An 18695-nucleotide genomic window follows, 5' to 3' on the forward strand; every position below is an offset into this window, starting at 1 on the left:
TGACCTGCTCTCCGAGTTCAGTGGTGAGCCAAGGACAAGCCAGCCGCTGTGTTTAACCGTCTGCTTACAAATAGGATGCAACTAGAGCAAGAGTCCATCAGGAGCTGGGCATCCCGCTGTACTGATAACACCACCCCGCAGAGCCCAGAACAGGAGCGCTGGGGCAGGGGTCACCCCAACACAGTAACCGGATCCTGCCTGAGAGCAACATTTGGTGGCTGCACAGGGCCTTTTTTGCCTTCAAAGCCCTTTACACCAGGATGTCCAACTCATCTGGCCCCGTGGGCTGAATGCGTGGTGCACGGCTGCTCCACGGCCATGCCAACTCCAGCACACAGGGCGCCTGTTCCAGCCAGTCCAGGACCCAGGATGCACACAGCACCCACCCCGGACCGCGTGTTATACGCAGTGCACATCCAGGGCCCTGCATGCACCGTGTCAATCCAGACCGTGGACTCAATGACAGGGCTCCGCAGGATCCGGCCCGTGCACTTTATCTTCAACACCCCTGCTCTAAACACATTCGAACTTGCTAGGATCAGAAAAGCCAGCCCCGAGTTTGGAGTCATCCTGGCCTTGTTTTGAGTTCCTGGTCGAACCCTGCCTGTCTCCACGAGAGCAAGGTCACCGCCGTGCCCTCATCCTCTTCCACTCACTCCCCAGTCGTGAGGCCAAATGCCACCAGCCTGCCCTTAAGACCGTGTCTGCAGCACTTGCAAGCACAGCAACCAGGAAAACGCCAGCATCGATCGGAGCCTGGAAATCCAGCAAACAAGCAATTGCCGCCAAGAGATCCTGCAAAAATAGTTCTCTCCTGGCAGGTATCTTTAAAGCCGCGCTGGAATGTCACAGCTCAGGAATGTGCTGCCGGATCTGTCTGAAACCTGACACGTAGGAGGCACGACTCTTGGCATTTTTGCAAGATGGGCTTGCTTTGCTTTAAGTTTGCCTTTGGGTCTGGACCCTTTAAGTGCCCGAAGGCTTAGGCCTTTCTGCAACACCGAAGGCTGGAAGTTTTTAAGTTAAACTGAAGTTTAAATAAGTCACAAGACTCCAGGAGCTGGAGCTTTGCTGCTCCCCTTCCATGCAGCAAGAGACTCGTGACAAAGTCCTGAACGCCGCCTGCATATGCAGCAGTGAGGAATTGTCCACGTGCTGCGGTGGAGTGCCATGAAGACCTCTCCCCGTCCCTGCAGCTGCGCTGGGCCAGCCCCGGGGTCCCAGCACCGCACGTGCCGGCAGCTGGGAAGGAAAGATTATTTGGGCCTGAAAGCAGGCAATGCCCAAGTGCCGCAGCGCTCAGCTGCCACATCCCAGTCGAGAGTGGGAGACCCATTCCCCCTTCTGCATTTCCCAGTGGGTCTCCCATAAAAACTGCCCCCACTCTGCTAAAAGCACATGCAAGCCCCTCTGCCTCGCAGCTCCCCCTGCCTTTCCCGTCTATGTTAGCCATTGCAGAGCCCTGACCCAACATGTCTCTAGCTAACAGCAGAGCCTGCGAGCTGATCTGTCCGGAGAATTAGAACTGATATGTATTCAAGTGAACATCCAAACCGGCGGTCCTGAAAGAGACTGCAGGTTGCCTGGGGCTTGGAAACCAACTGAGGCTCTGGGGGAGGGCAAGTTGCTTGCTCTGATGTTCCTTTCCTATCTCGCCGTGCACCGCCCTTCCCCTCCCCAGGCACACGCGACCTCAAGCACCTGCGGCTCTCCACCCAGCAGCCGCCTCCACCCAAGCAGCACGTGCAACCTGCTTTTGTCTGCAACAAGGTGCCCAGGAAATGTTTTTGCCTCTGCTTAGAAAGCAACAAACACCCTGAAGTGGCTGCACAACACACCCAGCCCTCGGCCTCAGGGTCACACGCGGGGTTACTGCGAGCTTGGTTTTTGCTTTCGGCAAAGCTAAGCGAGCCTGGGGAAGGGGCGTTCGTGTGTGCGGGACGATTCCCTCGTGGGGTGGGGAGGGGAGCAGAAGACAGGGGTGCTTTCAGCCTGGAAACTCTCAACCTTGGTTTGCAAACAGGTTCCAAGATCAAAAGCCTGGCACCCACAGCTACATCCTCCCTAACCGCTTTGCCTTGCAGTTTGTCACCTTGCCTGAGATGACTTCCTTAGTGTGCATGCTCGAGTGACTGCGCCGGGCCAGCCCCGCCGCTACCAGCGTGTCTAGGCCTCTGCAAAAAGCCGGCAGGCATCTAGCTACCCGGTCACGGTGCAAACGCTGCTGCTGCCAGCCCCCAGCTCTTCATTCATGGCTACTCTCTGCACACCGGATTGTTATGCAATTTATAATCCTGTTTAAGAGGTCAGGGAACAGCACACTTGGAACAGTTTCAAATCTCAGGCCAAGAGCTGGTTTGTGGGGGTTTTTTACTACCAAGCTGGATATCTGTCAGGGAAATCCCACCTGGGCCCTCTCTGCAGACCATCCAGCGCTGGGCTGAAGCCTGTTAAAGTGTTTATAGCCAAAGAGTTAAACTCTTGCTTAGGATGCCTACAGAAAGTGCTGACCCGGCATTTTAGCAACAGCGCTAGGATTTCAGAACCCACAGTCACTCGTCTCTTAATCCCTCCCAGACACACAAAGATCCAGAGTAAATCTCAGCAGAGGATTAGGTTAAAAAAAAAAGAAAGAAATTGAGGATTTTGATCTTCCCACTGGGTAGCAAGGTCTCCAGGCCCCGGAGATTGCTGTTTGGCACAGGGGGGCTGGCAGACACCACGCGTTGCCCTTCCAGCCGGGCTGCAACCCTTCAACGTGCTGCAGAGTCAGGGCTCTACCGATGGTGACCTGAGTCCTGCTGCTTTATTGCACTTCTGCAGAAGATCAAAAGCACTGAGCCCGAGCCCCGGTCAAAGCCTCCTCTGGGGTCTGCTTACAGAGCTCTGGGGAACACAGGAAGCGCCAGGCAAGTCCAGCATCCCCAGGAGAGGACGGTGCCGGATGCGCCGACCCATGCACCACCCCTGCAAGTCACAAACAGAAGAGGAGCGTGAGCATCGGAGCACAGGGCTGGCACGCGGAGAATGCCAAGCGGAGCCCGTTCCCTGCCTCCTCTGGACACCCAGCTGGCAGTGGGAGAAAGACAAAAGAAACAGTCAGGGAGTCTTGGGTGGAGCACAGGGGCCAGCCCATCGTGTGGGAGGAAATGAGCTCAGTGCACCCAGGTGAGGGCAAGCAGCTTCAGGAGGATGAGACAGCACAAGTCAGGGGCTGCCGGAGGGAGACGGAGGGGCAGGAGAATAAGGGGGGGCACCATTCGGGACGCTGCAGGCAAAGGGGCAAGGAAACTTCTCAGGCTCTTGCCCAGGCTGCAGCAGAAAAGAGAGGAATTAGCCGGGAATTCATGAGATGCCGGGAGGGGTCGGGTGGCCCCGAGGCTGAACAGCCAGGGGGGAGCAGCGTCCTCACTGTCCCTCAAGAGCAATCAAAGGGGAAGAAAGTATGCACGTGGTGGGGACGGAGGGAGGGAGCGGAAGGAGGAACAAATTCCCTGCTTTGGCCCTTCCACGCGCGTTGGCGCCGGGGCTGCCAGCAGGCCCCGGCCGCGGCGGCTGTCTGCAAGCGGCAGCCGCTCGGACTGGACGCCGAACTGGTGGGTGGCTCAGCTCCCTCGCAACCAAGGCGCACACAGGGGCTTCAGTGTCTTTTTGTTTGCTTTTCAAGTCTCCATCCGCGCGGTAGCAGCGAGAAAGCAGCGTCTCTCTGAGCCAACTCAGCAAACCCAAAATTGCAGCCGAGCCACTTATGGGTCTTGGGATAAAAGATCCCAGGAGTTTTGTTTGCTTTGGCCTTGAGCCCCTCGAGGGATCCCGTACCCACGCGGGTAACCTGGACTGCTCGTGGCCTGCGGCGAGGCTGGGCCAAGGTGGGGCCTGGCCTCAGCGCCGGCCAGGAGGAACGTACGCGCTCCACGAGGCCACAAGCGAGGCACCTAATGACACGCGCCGGTGGCAAGCGGAGCAACGAGGCCAGAGCTGCACGCCCTCCTTGGCACGCAGCCGCTGGGCTGGATCCTCCGCCTGCCGGGGGGGCAGAGGAAACCTGGCCCAGCCGCGGCCCCGGGTCAGCTCGGGGAGCAGGAGGGGACGGGGGAGACGCGCTTCCCAGACGCACCGCAGGAAGAGTCCGACTGCCTCCCTGAGCCCAGGTGCTCGCCTGCCACGCACTACCCAGGGACGGTGCCAGCCTCCCGCCACCTCTCCCTGGCAAACACCCCGGCAGTGCGGGGCGCAAGGAGAGGGGGAGGCCGGTCACAGCTCCGCTCGCCACAAGCCGGACACACGTCCCCAGATGCCCACCGACTCATCCGGGGGCAGACAGGCTTTTTGCAGACGAGGCCCTGCGCCCTCCCGGGGGCTCCTCTATTGCACTTCCCCTGCCCGACCTGCCGCTCTGCTTTCCGCTCCGGGCCCCGCGCCCGCCCCGGGCCCCGCACGCACTCACTCTTGTGCCGGGGCTTGGCCAGGCTGGGGCTGCGGATGATGGCCCGCCCGGCCGAGCGCAGCGCCTCCATGCCCCAAACTCCGGCGAAGTTTGCGGGCCCGGCCCGGCCCGGCCGGGCGAGGGCTGATCGCGTCGGGGAAGTGGGAGGCGATTGCCGCCGCAAATCCCCGCCCCGCCGGGCTCCAGCCGCGGCCGCAGCTCCTGCCGCAGGAGCCCCGGGGCCGGCCGGGGCCCCCGCTCGGCGTCGCGCCAGCCCCGCGCAAACCACGCCGCACCCAACCTGCCGCCCGGGAAATGTTGCCGGGGCATCCCAGCCCGGGTACGGATCCCCCCGTCTGCACCCATCTGCCCAGGGCCAAGGGGCCGATCCCTTCCCGAGCCCGCTCGGACCCCGAGTGAGGGGCAAGCTCCCCCGGCGTCGGTCCCAGCGGGAGCACTGGCACCGCTAAGTGGGTGCACAAATAGGAGCGTTGGCGCAGCCAGCCACCGCCCCCGGCACCCAGTGCTTCCAGCGAGGCTTCAAAACACCCTGACCTGGGCACAAGGGCATCCCCTTCCAGCCCGGGGCCCTCGGATCTCAGTTAACCACGCGCCAGTGGTATCTGCTGCCATCGCTTCGGCATGAGTCTCATAGTGGTTAGGGGTCGTCTAGTCTGACCCCCGGCCACTGGCCGGAGCACACGCTGGGATCACACGACACCAGACAGGTGTTCATCCAACCTCTTTTTGAATTTACCCAAGGTAGGAGCGAAGACCACTTCCCTGGGAAGTTGGTTCCAGATCCTAGCCGCCCTAATGGTGAAATAGTGCCTCCTAATCTCCAGCCTGAACCTATTCTCCGGCAGCTTCTGGTCATTGTTCCTCGTCACCCCAGGTGCTGCTGGGGGGAATAGGGCCTTTCCTATTTGCTGCTGATCTCCCCTAACGAGTTTGCCCCACGAATTCCTTCAGGTCCAAGTTAGGCTGTCAGCCGCCGTCTCACTCGTCACCTCCCCGTCCTGCGTCAGGGCCCAAGCTCGATTCACCATCGCGGGAAGAATTTGCATCTCGAGAGCGCCGGGGCGCTTGAGCTGGAAGTCACAGACGCTGCACGCTCGCCGCCCCTTCGTTAACGTGCACGGAAATCAAGCACGAACCAACATCAAAAGACTGTTGGGGTGTTCAAAGGGCATGGGAAGAACACGTTCTTCTTTTCAAGCTTCCCTTAAAGCTCAAATGTGGTGCAAAACGATTCTGTGCAATGTTTTATCACCGCACTGAACAAGGAGGCACCTTGGTTCCTCTGCGTGTCTGTCGCTCTCTCCATTTCAGTCTGGCCACATGCCTGCTTTAAATGACTGACCTTGCTGCCAGGTTGAAAGGAAAGGAAATTAGCAAGGAGGTTAGACCCCAAATGTGTGGGAAATAATGGCTTGCAAAGCCTGCTATTAATAGGGATGCTTTCATTTCATTGAACACTGCTTTTTTAACTGAGCTGTTTGCAACCCCCAGCATTGACTCACTACAGGGAGAACCAGAACGGGAAACGGGTCTGAAGTAAAACTAAGCAATCGTCCTTGTCTCGCCTGAGTGAAATGCATGAACGGGGCAAACAGCACCAACCCGGACAAATGCGTTACGTACAAGGGACCCTGTGAGGGTTAGGAATCTAAGGTGCCTAATCTAACCAAATAACTAGATGCTATTACTCATCATTTTTTTACCAAAATATATAGTGTCTAAATTTTAACCCGACAGTACCCCTTTAAGTGCAATGACTACAGTCTAACATCCGAATCAGGACATTTGAAAAAAAACGGTGTCAAAGGAAAGAGGGGGCTGGCTAATGAAGCTGGTAAATAATCAAAGGCATAATCATGTTGTAAGTGCATAATTGCATCGGCTGAGAGGTGTCTGCAAAAGGAGGCCGTGACACGGGGTAACATTTAAACACATGCCTCAGTCCATCCCTGTTCAACCAAGGGCTTAACCAGATGCTTTGACTTCAAGCGCTCGCTTAAGCCTCCTTGAAGTCCAGGGATGTCAGGCACATGCTAACATGTTTTGATGAATCACTGGCTGAGCCAAGTCCCACATCGCAGCATGCGTTTTGCTGGAGTGCTTCAGATTTGCCCATCTCTGCCTGTCATTCAATGACAAGCTAGCCTGATAAATCCACATGGCAGGCATTAAATACACCGGTGATTCCTTTCCCCCCTTCTCTACAGTTTGCTGTGTTTTGCACCATCATTAGCTAAATATATCAACATGTGCAGGTGCAGTTTCAACACGTTCACACGACTTCCTTCCCCTCATCTCCCCAGTAGCAATTTCACAAGCCAGTCACTGGTCATTAGGGTGCCCAGGCCCGGTCCCGTCTTGCATGCGGCACCCTCACACATGCCGCATTCCCACTGCTCTGCAGTCTCCCCCCTGCCAGCTCCTCATGCACATTGTCGACCTTTATAGCTCACTTCAAGGTGCGCAGCGTGCATTCCTGAACACGCCGGGGTTTTGATGATCTGTCTGCACGCAGCTATTTTTTTGCAGGCTGGTGTGATGTGCATAAGCTCCAGCTGCACCGTGTCACCCCCCTGCTGATTTTTCCCTGTGAACTACCTGCCCTCAGTGTCAATGTTTTCCCCTGACTTTGCTGAATGTACTGTCTTGGATGATATTACCATGTGGGAGTACCAGGACATATTTCTTCAAGTGTCACAGCAGTGAGAGACCATGACAGCATGACAGCAGCCTGAGTGATAAAGACTAGTAATCAAATCAAGGTCTCCTGCGTGGCCGTGCCATCCAAACCAGCCGACCTGAAAGTAATAATTTAAGTTTAAAATATCCTTGTAATGGTGAAAGATGATTAGTGTCATCCTGAAAAATGCAGGGCTGCAGAGGTCTGAAAAGCCCAGCTCTACGCCTAGGCCACGGCACCAGAACCCCAGGGCCCTCTCCATTACCGAGATCCACAAGTGGATGGGTCTTCCCACATGGGGGACCTCAAGTTAAATCCACTTATTCACCTCTTTCCTTTCCTTTTTTATGTCCTTGCATGACAAGGATTATAGCAGAATTCACCCATTTCATTCAAATCTGACAGGGCCCTGCTGTGGCCTCAACTTGCGATCTCTGGGCACCCCAGCCCATTCACCTCTGAATACCGATGCTATCTCATAGCTGAATGCCCTGAAGCCCTTACGATCCAGTCCATCACAACCTTTAAGCGCTTGGAAGATCATCTTAAGGTGAGCAGCCACACATCATCTGTTCATCTCCCCCCAAGCCATCACCCTCTTCTCCAGTGACCCACCACCATGACTGCCGTACTTACACTCTGCAGGTTATTTCCATCTCCACACTCGAGGCGATCAAAACATGCATCGTGGTGCCTATGGACTTCCAGCAGCAGAATCTGCTTCTCTCCAATGACGTTTCTAATCTAACCAGTCTCCTTCTTTTCCACTCGGGAAACATGCAAGTGTCCGCGCCAGCCCCACCACGCCAAAGCATCGGGTGTCTGTCACTGCTCGATGTCCCAGAATTATTCTCCAGAAGTTGCTGTGGGAAGAATGAAGCATTTTGCTAGTCAAGCCTCTATACATTTTGATATGCAACCATTTTCCCAAGCTTTCACAAGGGGCTCCAGGGAATCAGTCCCAGTCTTCACACCATTTCTTTAGAACAAAGTCTGGGGCTGGAGGTACGTGATCCCCAATGAATTCAGCAGCTGCCTCTATAACGTGACTCTTAACCGTGATGTTCACTTCCATCCTGTTTCTGTCAGACAGAATCAGAATACAGGCATTCCATTTTTGCCATATTTAGGGGGAGTCTCTGTTTCTTCACTGACTTCAGCATTCATCGTATTACAGAAGTGGTTGGAGCAAAGAGTGTCATGTCATCGATGTATGTGAGGCTGATGAAGCAGGAGCTACCACCGGAAATCCCACTTCCTTCCACTTTCCAGAGCCCTCCAGGGCTTTTCTTGTGATCAGTTCTGCTTGTTGAAAAGGCCTGGGGACAGACCAGATCTTTGTGTTACCCCCTGCCCAGCAGAAAAGCGCCCGCTGTTGCTTGCTGACGTTGGTGGTTCTTTTGATGCATGATTAGGGCTGAATATATTAGCAAATACAAATTCTCTCTAATCAGTGTCTTTTGGCCGTAAATCATTGCAATTGACCACGGTTCCAAGTCTGTTTAAAGTCCCTATTAGTGTTAGCTCCGGCGATTAAGCAGCAGAGAGGATTTAGCCTATTCCCAGGGCTGTACAATCAGGACTTGTAGTCATTTTACTGCTGCCTCACAATGTACCATAAATAGCCTGCAGAAGAGGCCTGTGTGGTCACTTCCATTGCTTGGAGGAGGCCAGCTTGGCCAGATATCACCTACCTGGTGCTAACAACATAGGTCAAGCATAGCCAGTTTGTTCCAGTTGTAGCTTGGTGCACGTGTGTCCCTTCAGCCTATTCGGCCCCTTCTCTCTGGAGCTCCACAGATGACAGCACTGGCCAAAGCACGTGGTCCTGGGAACAATACTTTGCTCAGGGTCTTTCACATGACATCCTTTTGCAAACTTCCATGATCATTGTCTCTTCTCACCCCACCTAACAGGGTTTCACCAAAGGGCAGCACAGGGCAGCTAAGTCTGGTTTTACATTATTGGTCACAGCTGCTCTCAGGATGCAGCGCTGTGCCGAGATACCCAGAGGCATTTGAAACAAGCTAGCCTGAGTACCAGAAGCAGGAGAGCTGCTGAGAAGAGGCACATTTGTTGGGCCCGATGCTAAACCAGCTTTACTGCATCCAGCCCCAAGCTAGCTCACATGGAGCTCATTCAGCAAGATCACATTGCCAGCACCAGGCAAACAGGCAGGTGCTTTCAGGGAGCCGTAGCCAGAACAAGCCACTGCGACAGCTCCGGTAATGAACTCTTGATTCCTATTCCTCTTTGCCGAAGAAAAACCCCTCTTCCATTCAGATTCTCTAAAAGGAGAAGTAAGCAATGTGATTGCGCTGCGTGAAATAATGATGAAACAACTGTCCTGAACTGGCTGATACGAATAAATGCACCATTGCCCTCTACGGCTTGCCGTCAGAACTGCTCGTGTGTGTGTCCCAGGCCTTATATTGCTACCAACCAAGCAAGATTCTTCTTCAGCTCAGATGGCAGGATGCTTCTGGAGGACAAAGATCTGCATCCCATTTTGTCTAGAATTTTTGGCAGGCCACGGCGTGCACATGGAGACGACCAAGAAGTCCCACAGTAGGCACAAAGTGGTTCTAATGTATATAAAATAAGAGATGTGAGTTATATATATATTTAAAGGCTCTCAATTTTAAGACAGATTCAAGGAAGGAAATAATCTGCACTGCTGGGGGTGTTCGTTATTCCAATCCCTCACGAATCAAAGATAAAAGACTGCATTGATAGTGGAACAATAATGGAGTCATTCAGTCTAAGCAAGGGGTGGCCAACATGTGGCCCGGGTACCCAAAGTGGCACAGGCAGGCTCTGTGCATGGCACATGGCAGATCAGGGAGGGGAGAGGCAGTGCGGTGCCAGACAGGACAAGAAGCAGAAAGCAAAACACCAGATTGGGCAAGGAGCACGGGGCAGGGAGCAGAAAGCAGAGCAGCAGATCAAGGATGGGAAAGGGATGAGCGTGACACGCAGGAATGGTGTGGGCCTGATTTGTGGCTCACCTGCCAAAAAAGGTTGGCTCCCCCTGGACTAAGGGATGTTCTCCATACACAGGACAGAGTCTGGATTTGCAGGTGTTTGCCATTGAAGTCCCTGGGCCTCGCAGCTCATTTTGCATCTTTGATCTTGATTCTGCAAGCTGTGCTAAGGAGGTCACTTCTAGTGCTGGGGCCCTTCCCATCAATCTCCTCCTTGTTCTCAGCTTGATCAGCCAGAAAAGTGGGTTCATCCTTCTTCCAGTGCTCGCGTCGTTACACCTGGCTGCAAGAGAACCATTCAGTTAATGGACTTAAAATAGGTTGTTCTGGGGATGTGCAGAACACCTTGGCACAGGCAGAAAACAACCCAGCAGAAATGCATACACCGGCGCTTCCCCCCTTTTTGATGTAACTTGTCCCCGGTTTTAGGTCAGTGGTTCTCACCTTATCTATCCTTACTGTTTTTCCCAAATTGGGACCAGTCCCTCCCAGCTCCCTCCTTCTGGTTTGCCATACAGGAAGGGACAGGGCATCACGGCCCCTTTAGCTGAGATGAATGCTTTAATCAGGGATGATCCTGCCTTAACTAAGGGGCTGGACTAGACGGGACCTTCGCAGAGCTCTGCCAGCCCTCCTCTTCTATGATTCTGGGATGATTTGTTGGTCCCTGGCGGGCCGAGAGCCTCTGGTTTGGATCCCAGGACTAAAAGGGAGGATTCTTGATACTGATTTATGAAGGGGCCTTGGGCAATTCCTGAAGTATCCATGTCTCAGCTTGCCTTCCTGCTGCATAACTATGATATCAACCATGTGGGAGTGTTGGGAGGCTTAGTTAATTAAATGTTGTTAATCAATTAATTAACATGCTTGGAGCTCCACAGAGAGATGGCATTACAGAAATACATAGTATAAAAATATGGTACAAATGCACAACACCTGATTTTCCCGGGGGGGGGGGGGGGTTGTGTTTGTTGTAACGATCTCATATTGTTGCTACACTTATCACACATCTGGGTCCATTTGGACACGTGCTGGCCTGTGAAGGCAGGGACTCAGTGGTCTGAGAGGCCCGATCTAGCTTTATGTTCCACATGGGTTGTGATCTCATCCATGCAAAATGCTCTGCAGAATTTACTGACTGAACCAATGGCTTAGTAATAGCACAACCCCTGGAAGCCAGACTTGGACTGGGCCCTGTCCGTGGGGGTCATTGGGAATGTCTTTGCTTGCCAGTGAAGCTGTACGTTGAAGCACTGGTCACCAGCAATGCCACCAAGCAAATGAGACTGTTCTGCATCCCCGGTGGCCCTCAGAAAAACAATCTGCACTTCCAAATCTATACACCACAAAGGGTCCCCCCACCAAAAAGGCAGCATATCCGTCCTATTTTACAGATGGGGAAACTGAGTCACAAAGGCAGAGTGACTTGCCAAGGCTGTCCACAGCAAGTGTGTGGAGCCCACGACTCCTGTCTTCCATCCCTGCTCCCTCTGGCAGGTGACACCTGGTCCAGGCTCTCCGACTTTCCACCAGCGGGTGATGGCGCGGCAGCGGTGATTGCTAAAGCGCTGCAGGGCTTCCGCATGCTCCCACAGAGGCTGTGGGCGTCTGGTCAACCAGAGCACGGCAGGATCAAGCCGAAGGCAATCACTATGCCCCAGCTGGAACGTGGCCAGGCTGCCCAGGCTAATGGGGCCACGTGGTAGGACATAGAGTGAGCCCAGGCCTCCAGCACACTTTTCTGCAAAGGACATGAATGCCACACAGCACTGCTAGGAGGGGAGGAGGTAGGAGGGAACTTTACACACACACCCTCCCCACACCGCCGCAATCACACACGCGCCTTCTTCCACACGCTCCCATCAGCCGAAGGATGTGCGCTAAGCAACACATCCGTGCTCTTTACACCTACCCAAATACACACGCTTTCTGTCACACCCAGCACACACATGCACACTCACTGTGTCCAAGGATATACTCCCCGCAGCGCTCCCTGTCCACCACTGCACATCTAGCCACCGCAGACACAACTTTTTAAAAGCTTGCCCTTGTTATTTTGTTGGCAATAAACACCTAAGCTGCGGATCACACCTCCAGCATCTTCCGCCTCCTGCCTGACAGCTGCAAATATTGTCACATGCTGGAGAAATCTGATCTGGCATCCAGTGGGCAGCAAACTTACTTCCAAAGATAGGAAGTGGCAACATCATCCCCAGCACCCACCGACAACACCTCTGCTCGCGCCAAGGAGACTTAACACATTAGTGCTGTGTTATTTTTGGTGACGGCTTAATCCTGACATGGACCACATGGTGCCCCCTTGGCCATCTCAGCTCTCCGGACTGAGGGGCTGGTCACAGATTATCTCCCTGTTGCTCCAATGCAGTCGGCACGTCTTCTGCCACTCTCTGCAGGACCATTGCCGTGTGCTGCGCTGAAAGCCAACGGTGCAGCAATGCTAGCAGCAAGTCCGCAGGTGACCTTTAGACCTGTTGTGGCCTTGGCTTGGAGCTAGTGGGAAATGGCCACTGAACCAAAAAAATGAGGGAAACTGGTTGTGTCGTACTGGACCAGACATTTCCCCCCTGTAGTTTATTTTTTGGTGAAACGTAGAAACAGCAAAGCCAACCCCCTTCATTTAGAGTCAGCCTGAAATGTTTTATTCAACCTGAAATAATATATTCTGTTTGGGGTTATTCAAGCCTTTTGTTTTCACCTTTTGTTCTTTTCACGCGGATCAATTTTTACACACGAAACATGCCCTTTTAGAACACAACTGTGAGAAGCTTGGTTTAGAAGATGTCAATATGGAAAATGTCGGCTTTCCTAAAGCACAACATTTCATGTTGAAAGTATTGAAACAACATGTTTCAACACTTTTAATATCTTTCCCCCATATTTTTGCAGCCAGATGTGTTCAAGCTGAATTCACGAATAGGAAGTTTCTCTCAATACTTCATTTATGGCAAACTTATTATTTGGTAAAAAAGAAAGAACGATTTGCCTGGATCTCATGGAGATCATGGGTCAAATTCCTCAGTGGTCCAGCCTCCTCGGCCACTCCTTGCTGTCAAAGCTTTTACTCAGTCTAAACCTCAGAGCCCAATTTGTCCTGGCATGGGGCACTGATACAATTAAAAGGGAATATGGCTGATGTGGTTTTCAATAGACATTTCATCTAAGGAGGGAGAGTAGGACAGGGGCCTCTCCGCCATTTTTTCTGTCGCTGGCTAGTTATAATGGTGTGAACTGAAGTTAAATGAAGAACGAGATTTTGATCCCAGATGCATTGGTACAAAACTGGATTCGCTGTCCTGAAGGTGGTGGAGTCACTGCAGATGATACCAGTGCCAAGGACAGCAGCATCTAGGAGGTCCGGAGAAATGTCATACGGCAAAGATAAATAACGGGACACTCCGCGTGAGCTGTTAGAGCAAATAATGGCTGCTCTAGTCTCTGGGGTGGATCCTTTTCATGCTTAAAGACCAGTAGGATCTTCAACACATTCCCACGCCCAAAGGGGATCAAACCTCTGATTCTCTTGTAATCATGGCTGAGAGCTTTCACAAGCAATTAATTTTTAAGGACCTGATCCAACAGCTCCACTGAAGTTGAGGGAAGTCTGTGGTAGGCAACAGATCAGGACCTTAACGGAGGAAGACAGAAGAAGGGACAGGGTGCAAAAAGCAGTGGGGTTTCCCATTTTACTTTTACACATTTGTCTCGCGTAGGAGTCGCCCTCAGACGAGATCAGCTCGTCTCCACTGCCAACTTTAACATCTCCCACACGCTGCTCATCCTGGGAACGCTCTCTCCTCCCAGTTCCCACTTGGATTGTGGCTTAATTTTCTTGGGACACTGTTTAACTCTGCCTATTCTGCTGCCAAGAAATAAATGCTAAAGTCCATTTTGAAGTGCAAACTCCATTCCCAGACAGAAATCAAGGTGCTGCATTTTGAAAATGTCAACATCAGCTGCTTAAGAAAACTTCCCAAATTTGACTCACGTTTGAAAAGATGCAGACAAACAGATAAAGCATTTTTCAGGGAACTTTCTAATTACCAAAAAGTTTTACTGGGCCAGTTGCAAACCTTTAGCACACGAACAGCCTCTTGAAATGTGTCTGGACAGGGCAGAACTGAGTGGCATCCCAAACCCAGCTGAGTTGTTTAATGATACTGGAGAAATAATTTAATACACTGAGACTGAAGCAGTGGTGAATTCAGGTCCTGGGTGGGGAAAAAAAGGACAAGCACAGAGCCTGTTGCTGCATGCCTTACCCTCACTGGCAACCCTTCCCTAACAAACAGCCCCATTAACTAGAACAAGATGCACGAACAAGGACTTCTCATGACAGGGTTTGCAAAATTGACTGTTAATTAAAAAAAAAATCCTCATCTCATGTACTGAACACAAGATTCAAGCAGAGTCCGTTTCCCTAACCCTGCCTCTTTTACTGACGCGTTAGCTCAGAGCATAATTCCATTGCCAAGGTAGAGACAACCTGGAAAATGCAATGAATTTACAATGCAAATACTGATGGAATTAATTTGAATAGCGGAAAAAGTCATGGCTGCTCATTCTAATATTAACACCCACTTCTATTTAATGTGTTCTTAATTATAAGCATTTTTCATTTCTTCCTTAAAAAAAACAACTCTGTGATACTGCCTCTCTCCTTTCTCGCGTTGAATTAATACTTCCAGGAGAATATTCCCTGTCACACTCCCCCCAATCCTCCCTCTTCAACCCTTCCCCAACTGATTCCATTGGATTCAGCAGTTTATCATCATAACATCAAATTCTGCCGCTGCTGATGTTCAGGTTGTACCAGAACATCCGATTTAACACACAAATCAGGAACAAAACCGTTGAGGCTGCGTGGACGGAGCACAACAGATGGACAGTGACTTGCTGCTCTCGCTGTGAAGACTTGGAAGCTAATAATAATCGTAAACATCCCTTTTCATCTTGTTCTAATCCTAGTAATCTCCTTACCCTGCAGCCCAGATTGTTGCTTGCTTTGTGCACTGGGAGCGCTCCTGACAGCCAGGCTATGCCGGGCAGGCTCAGGAATGCCGGGCTGTGCTCTTGGGGAGACGTGCTTTCTTCTTTGCAAAGGGGCTGGGCTGTCCAACCCCCAAAACGGGCCATTAAGCTTTATTAGGGATTTAGAGCCAATTAAAAAGTTTCCCCCCACAGCCAAGGAGAGGTCCGGGTGGGCTCTGAGGGTAGAATTACAGCAAAGAAAGCAGCAGAATAAGCCCAGAAGAAAGCATAGCATTTGGGTCACAATAGCAGAATGGGAAGCAACAGAGCAGCCTCCTATTCTGCCCCAAGCTCTGACATGGGGTCGCTTTGTGAATGTCATTGTTGCTAACGCCCCTGTCTTCAGGCCTTTTAGAGGCCTTCAGAAGACTTGAGCCCTCTGCTCCTGGAATCAGGTCATTAGTAAAATCTCCCAGCTTTCATACATAAAAGGTTGAAGGTTTTAGTCTTCAGAGTTGAAAATGTGGCCTGGCAAGAAATAACTGAATTTTTCTCTTTCCTTTTTAAATTCGAGGGGACTTGAAATGGTGCTTTTGGGACTCCTGGTGTGGGGAATACAAGAACGTGGGCAGGAGCAGCTGGGCGGTGAGTGCTTTTGAAAAATCTGGTCATTATTCCTCTCCAGGCTCAGTTTGCAGAAATGTTGAGCACTTCTCTTTCTAGCTGAACACAAAAAGGGGACTAAGCATTTTTTTAAATCAGGCCCTTTGCATATCCCCTTCTGGAAAAAATCCTCCCTGGTCATTTCCAAGCAAAATTAACTCATGGTTTCTAAGTACTCTGGGATCCTTAGGTGAGAGGAGCTCTAGAAGCAGACACCCTCAATGGTAAGGAGTCAAATTCCCCTTCTCTCACCCTGGGGCAGCCCCAGTGACTTCAGAGTTAGTGTATGGTTGCAACAGTAAATTCTGCTTGTGAAGACATCCCTGGGAAGATGGCCTGCACTCCATGCAGGAAGAGATTTGATAATAGAGGGCTCTTCAATCTAGCAGACAAAGCAATAACAAGATTGAATGGCTTGTAGTTGAAGCTCAGCAAATTCAGGCTCAAAATAAGGTGCAATTTTTTTAATGGTGAGGGTAATTTACCACTAGAACAGTCTATCAGGGGCTGAGATGGATTCTCCAGCACTGGGAAAACTTAAATCAGGACCGGGTGTTTTTTCTAGGAAGGTGAGTCTCAGTTTGACGGGGCACTGGCTCAAGGGAGCCCCGGGCCTGCGGCATACAGGAGGTCACGATAGCTACTGTTCCCTTGTGAGCTTCTAACCCATAAATTGCCACTCGGGGGGCTTCAGTATTGCTGCTCCGAGCTAGGCGTGACTGATACCCCTGTTCCTAGTCTTGCTAGATTACCAGCCCCTGGCCAGACGGCAGCACCCAGCATACCTCCGGGTCTCTAATACTTCCCCCAGAAGCTGCAATATTTTTTAAATCATTACCCAATCCAGGTGTGGGAGGGGTCATCTGGTTTCTGACACACACACACTGGACATGATTCTGTCCGTCCTCCCACTGAATCAAGGGTGGTTTTTTGGAAACCTATAGACTTTGAACCTTCCCAGGAGATGCATGAACAAGACTGAGGGGGTATTGGTAGTTGAGCATTAGCCATTTTAAAGAAAAAAGTTCCTTGTCCTTAAGCAAAAGCCTGTGCCCTCTGCTTGCTTCATGTGCACTGATCCCAATCATACAATAATACATCATAAAATCAATAAATAAGAGCAAGTCCAGACTTTGGCCTGATCACACCTTTATTCAAATCAGTAGGAGTTTTGCCATTGGCTTCAGTGGGAGTAAGACAGGAGCCCTGGGAAGAAGAGGTCCCTGCCTTGCCTTGCCTTGCCTTGCCCCTATCGCAAGCTGGGGACACCAAAAACGCTCCTTGATGCCATTTTTGCAAATTCCCTCTGCTCTGCAAAAGCCTATAGGCCCAAGATTCCCGGGGGATGTGCCAGTTGCAGCAGACCTCCTTGCCTTTTCCATGGGCCATGAACCTTGTCCTGGCAGGATGACAATCCCCCGCAAAGGCATCCTTGTAGACGGTCCGTCCCTGCAAGCCTGTGAGCTTTTGAAGGGGAGGCTCGATTCCACTTGGGGCAGTGAATGATTCTTTGGGGCAGTGAATGCATGAGTTAAGCCCCACTGGTATTTACAGCGCTATGTGCGTGAATAATAATAATAATATAATCCAACAAGCTTGTGGCCGCCACAGCAGCAAATGCATTTTTGATTTGTGGCTTTCATTTTCAATTGGCTGGCTCCAAACCCAAGCTGTTTGCATACTGGTGCACAGGGGTCTCTGCCATCTCCTGTGGACAGGCCAGCGGAAGCACTCCATGAAAGGATGGGAAGAGCCTGTCACGAACCGCCCTGTCCCATCCACCCCGCCCTGTCCGACCCCCACCCCCATCACACCTGGAACCAACTGCCTGCAAACTAATTCCAGCTGTGCTGTCTGCGTGATCCCTAATCTGCTGAAGGCAGATTATTTTTGCTGCAGTGTATGCAGCAGCTGCCTGGGTATTTATAAAATCTATTACTTCTCCTACTAGCTCTATTTCCATTCCTCCTCCCTTCTCCCCGCCGTGTCTGCATGTGAAAATAAGAGAACAGCATGAGGGCACAAAACAAGGGAGAGGGGCTCATGAAAAGGGGAAAGCTCCCAGCTACAAGAGCTTTTAATTAATCAGATGAAAATTGAGACATGACTTAATGCAAGAGAGAAATTCTGTAGTGGGACTGCCAGCGTTGTCGAGTGCCAGTTCACATTTCTGAGGCCAGGAGTGAAGAGGGACTCAGAGGAAAGGACTGGAGAGAAAAAGACTGATATGGTTACCTCTCCACTTCCAGGATTTGATTCCACTGTCCGTGGAGGGGATACACAGGCAATCAGCCACCTCACCCTGACAGGAAACTGCTTACTAATATCCAGCATTTTCATCACTTGGTTAATCATCATTAAGAGGGAGGAACTGAATTGCAAGCCTCCAAGGTCTCACAAGAAAGGCCATTCAGAAAGCGAGCTCAAGAATTTAGAAATGTCACGTGGCAGGCCCCAGGAAATTATGCAATCTGACTTCCACTCGTTCGCCTTGGAGCTTTCAAGATTGCACTCAAGTTATTATCAGCCTTTTCTCTGCAAGGCTAGAAACTTACTTTTTTCTTTCAAATCGAAGGTGCGATTCTCACAGAATTCAGGTGCCTCCAGGCTTCACAGAAAACATCAGATGTCGCACGGGTCTCCTTTACACCGTGAAAATTGGCAATGGTGACTCAGGCACCAGTTAGTTTGCTACTTTAAGGAGCCCACACAGGTTCCCTAGATTATAACACAGAGATCAAGTGCCTATTTAAAAAGCACAACAGACCAAGTGATGTTCAGGACCAGATGCACTCAAGTGCCTTCTGAAAGCCTGGAGGCAAATTTCACGCACAAGGTGTTTGCAACCAGAATCATGCAAAAATGCAACCAGTATGATCAAGGGCCTGGTTAGGCTCCTTGGCCCCTAGTTTTCTGGGTGTAGCAGTAATGT

At 51.5% G+C, this 18695-nt stretch overlaps 1 protein-coding gene across 1 annotated transcript in view; it reads right to left on the reverse strand.

Annotated features, from left to right (window-relative positions):
- Window positions 1-4588, reverse strand: part of LDLRAP1 (low density lipoprotein receptor adaptor protein 1) — a 30354-nt gene extending 25766 nt beyond the window's left edge. The window contains exon 1 of the mRNA XM_006276775.4: window positions 4448-4588. Within this exon, the coding sequence (XP_006276837.1) occupies window positions 4448-4517 (70 nt within the window). The 5' untranslated portion in view covers window positions 4518-4588. The remainder of the gene's footprint in view (window positions 1-4447) is intronic.
- Between the last annotated feature and the right edge of the window lie 14107 nt (window positions 4589-18695).

This window comes from Alligator mississippiensis, chromosome 6 (assembly GCF_030867095.1).
Source record: "Alligator mississippiensis isolate rAllMis1 chromosome 6, rAllMis1, whole genome shotgun sequence".
In the NCBI taxonomy this organism is placed as follows: domain Eukaryota; kingdom Metazoa; phylum Chordata; order Crocodylia; family Alligatoridae; genus Alligator; species Alligator mississippiensis.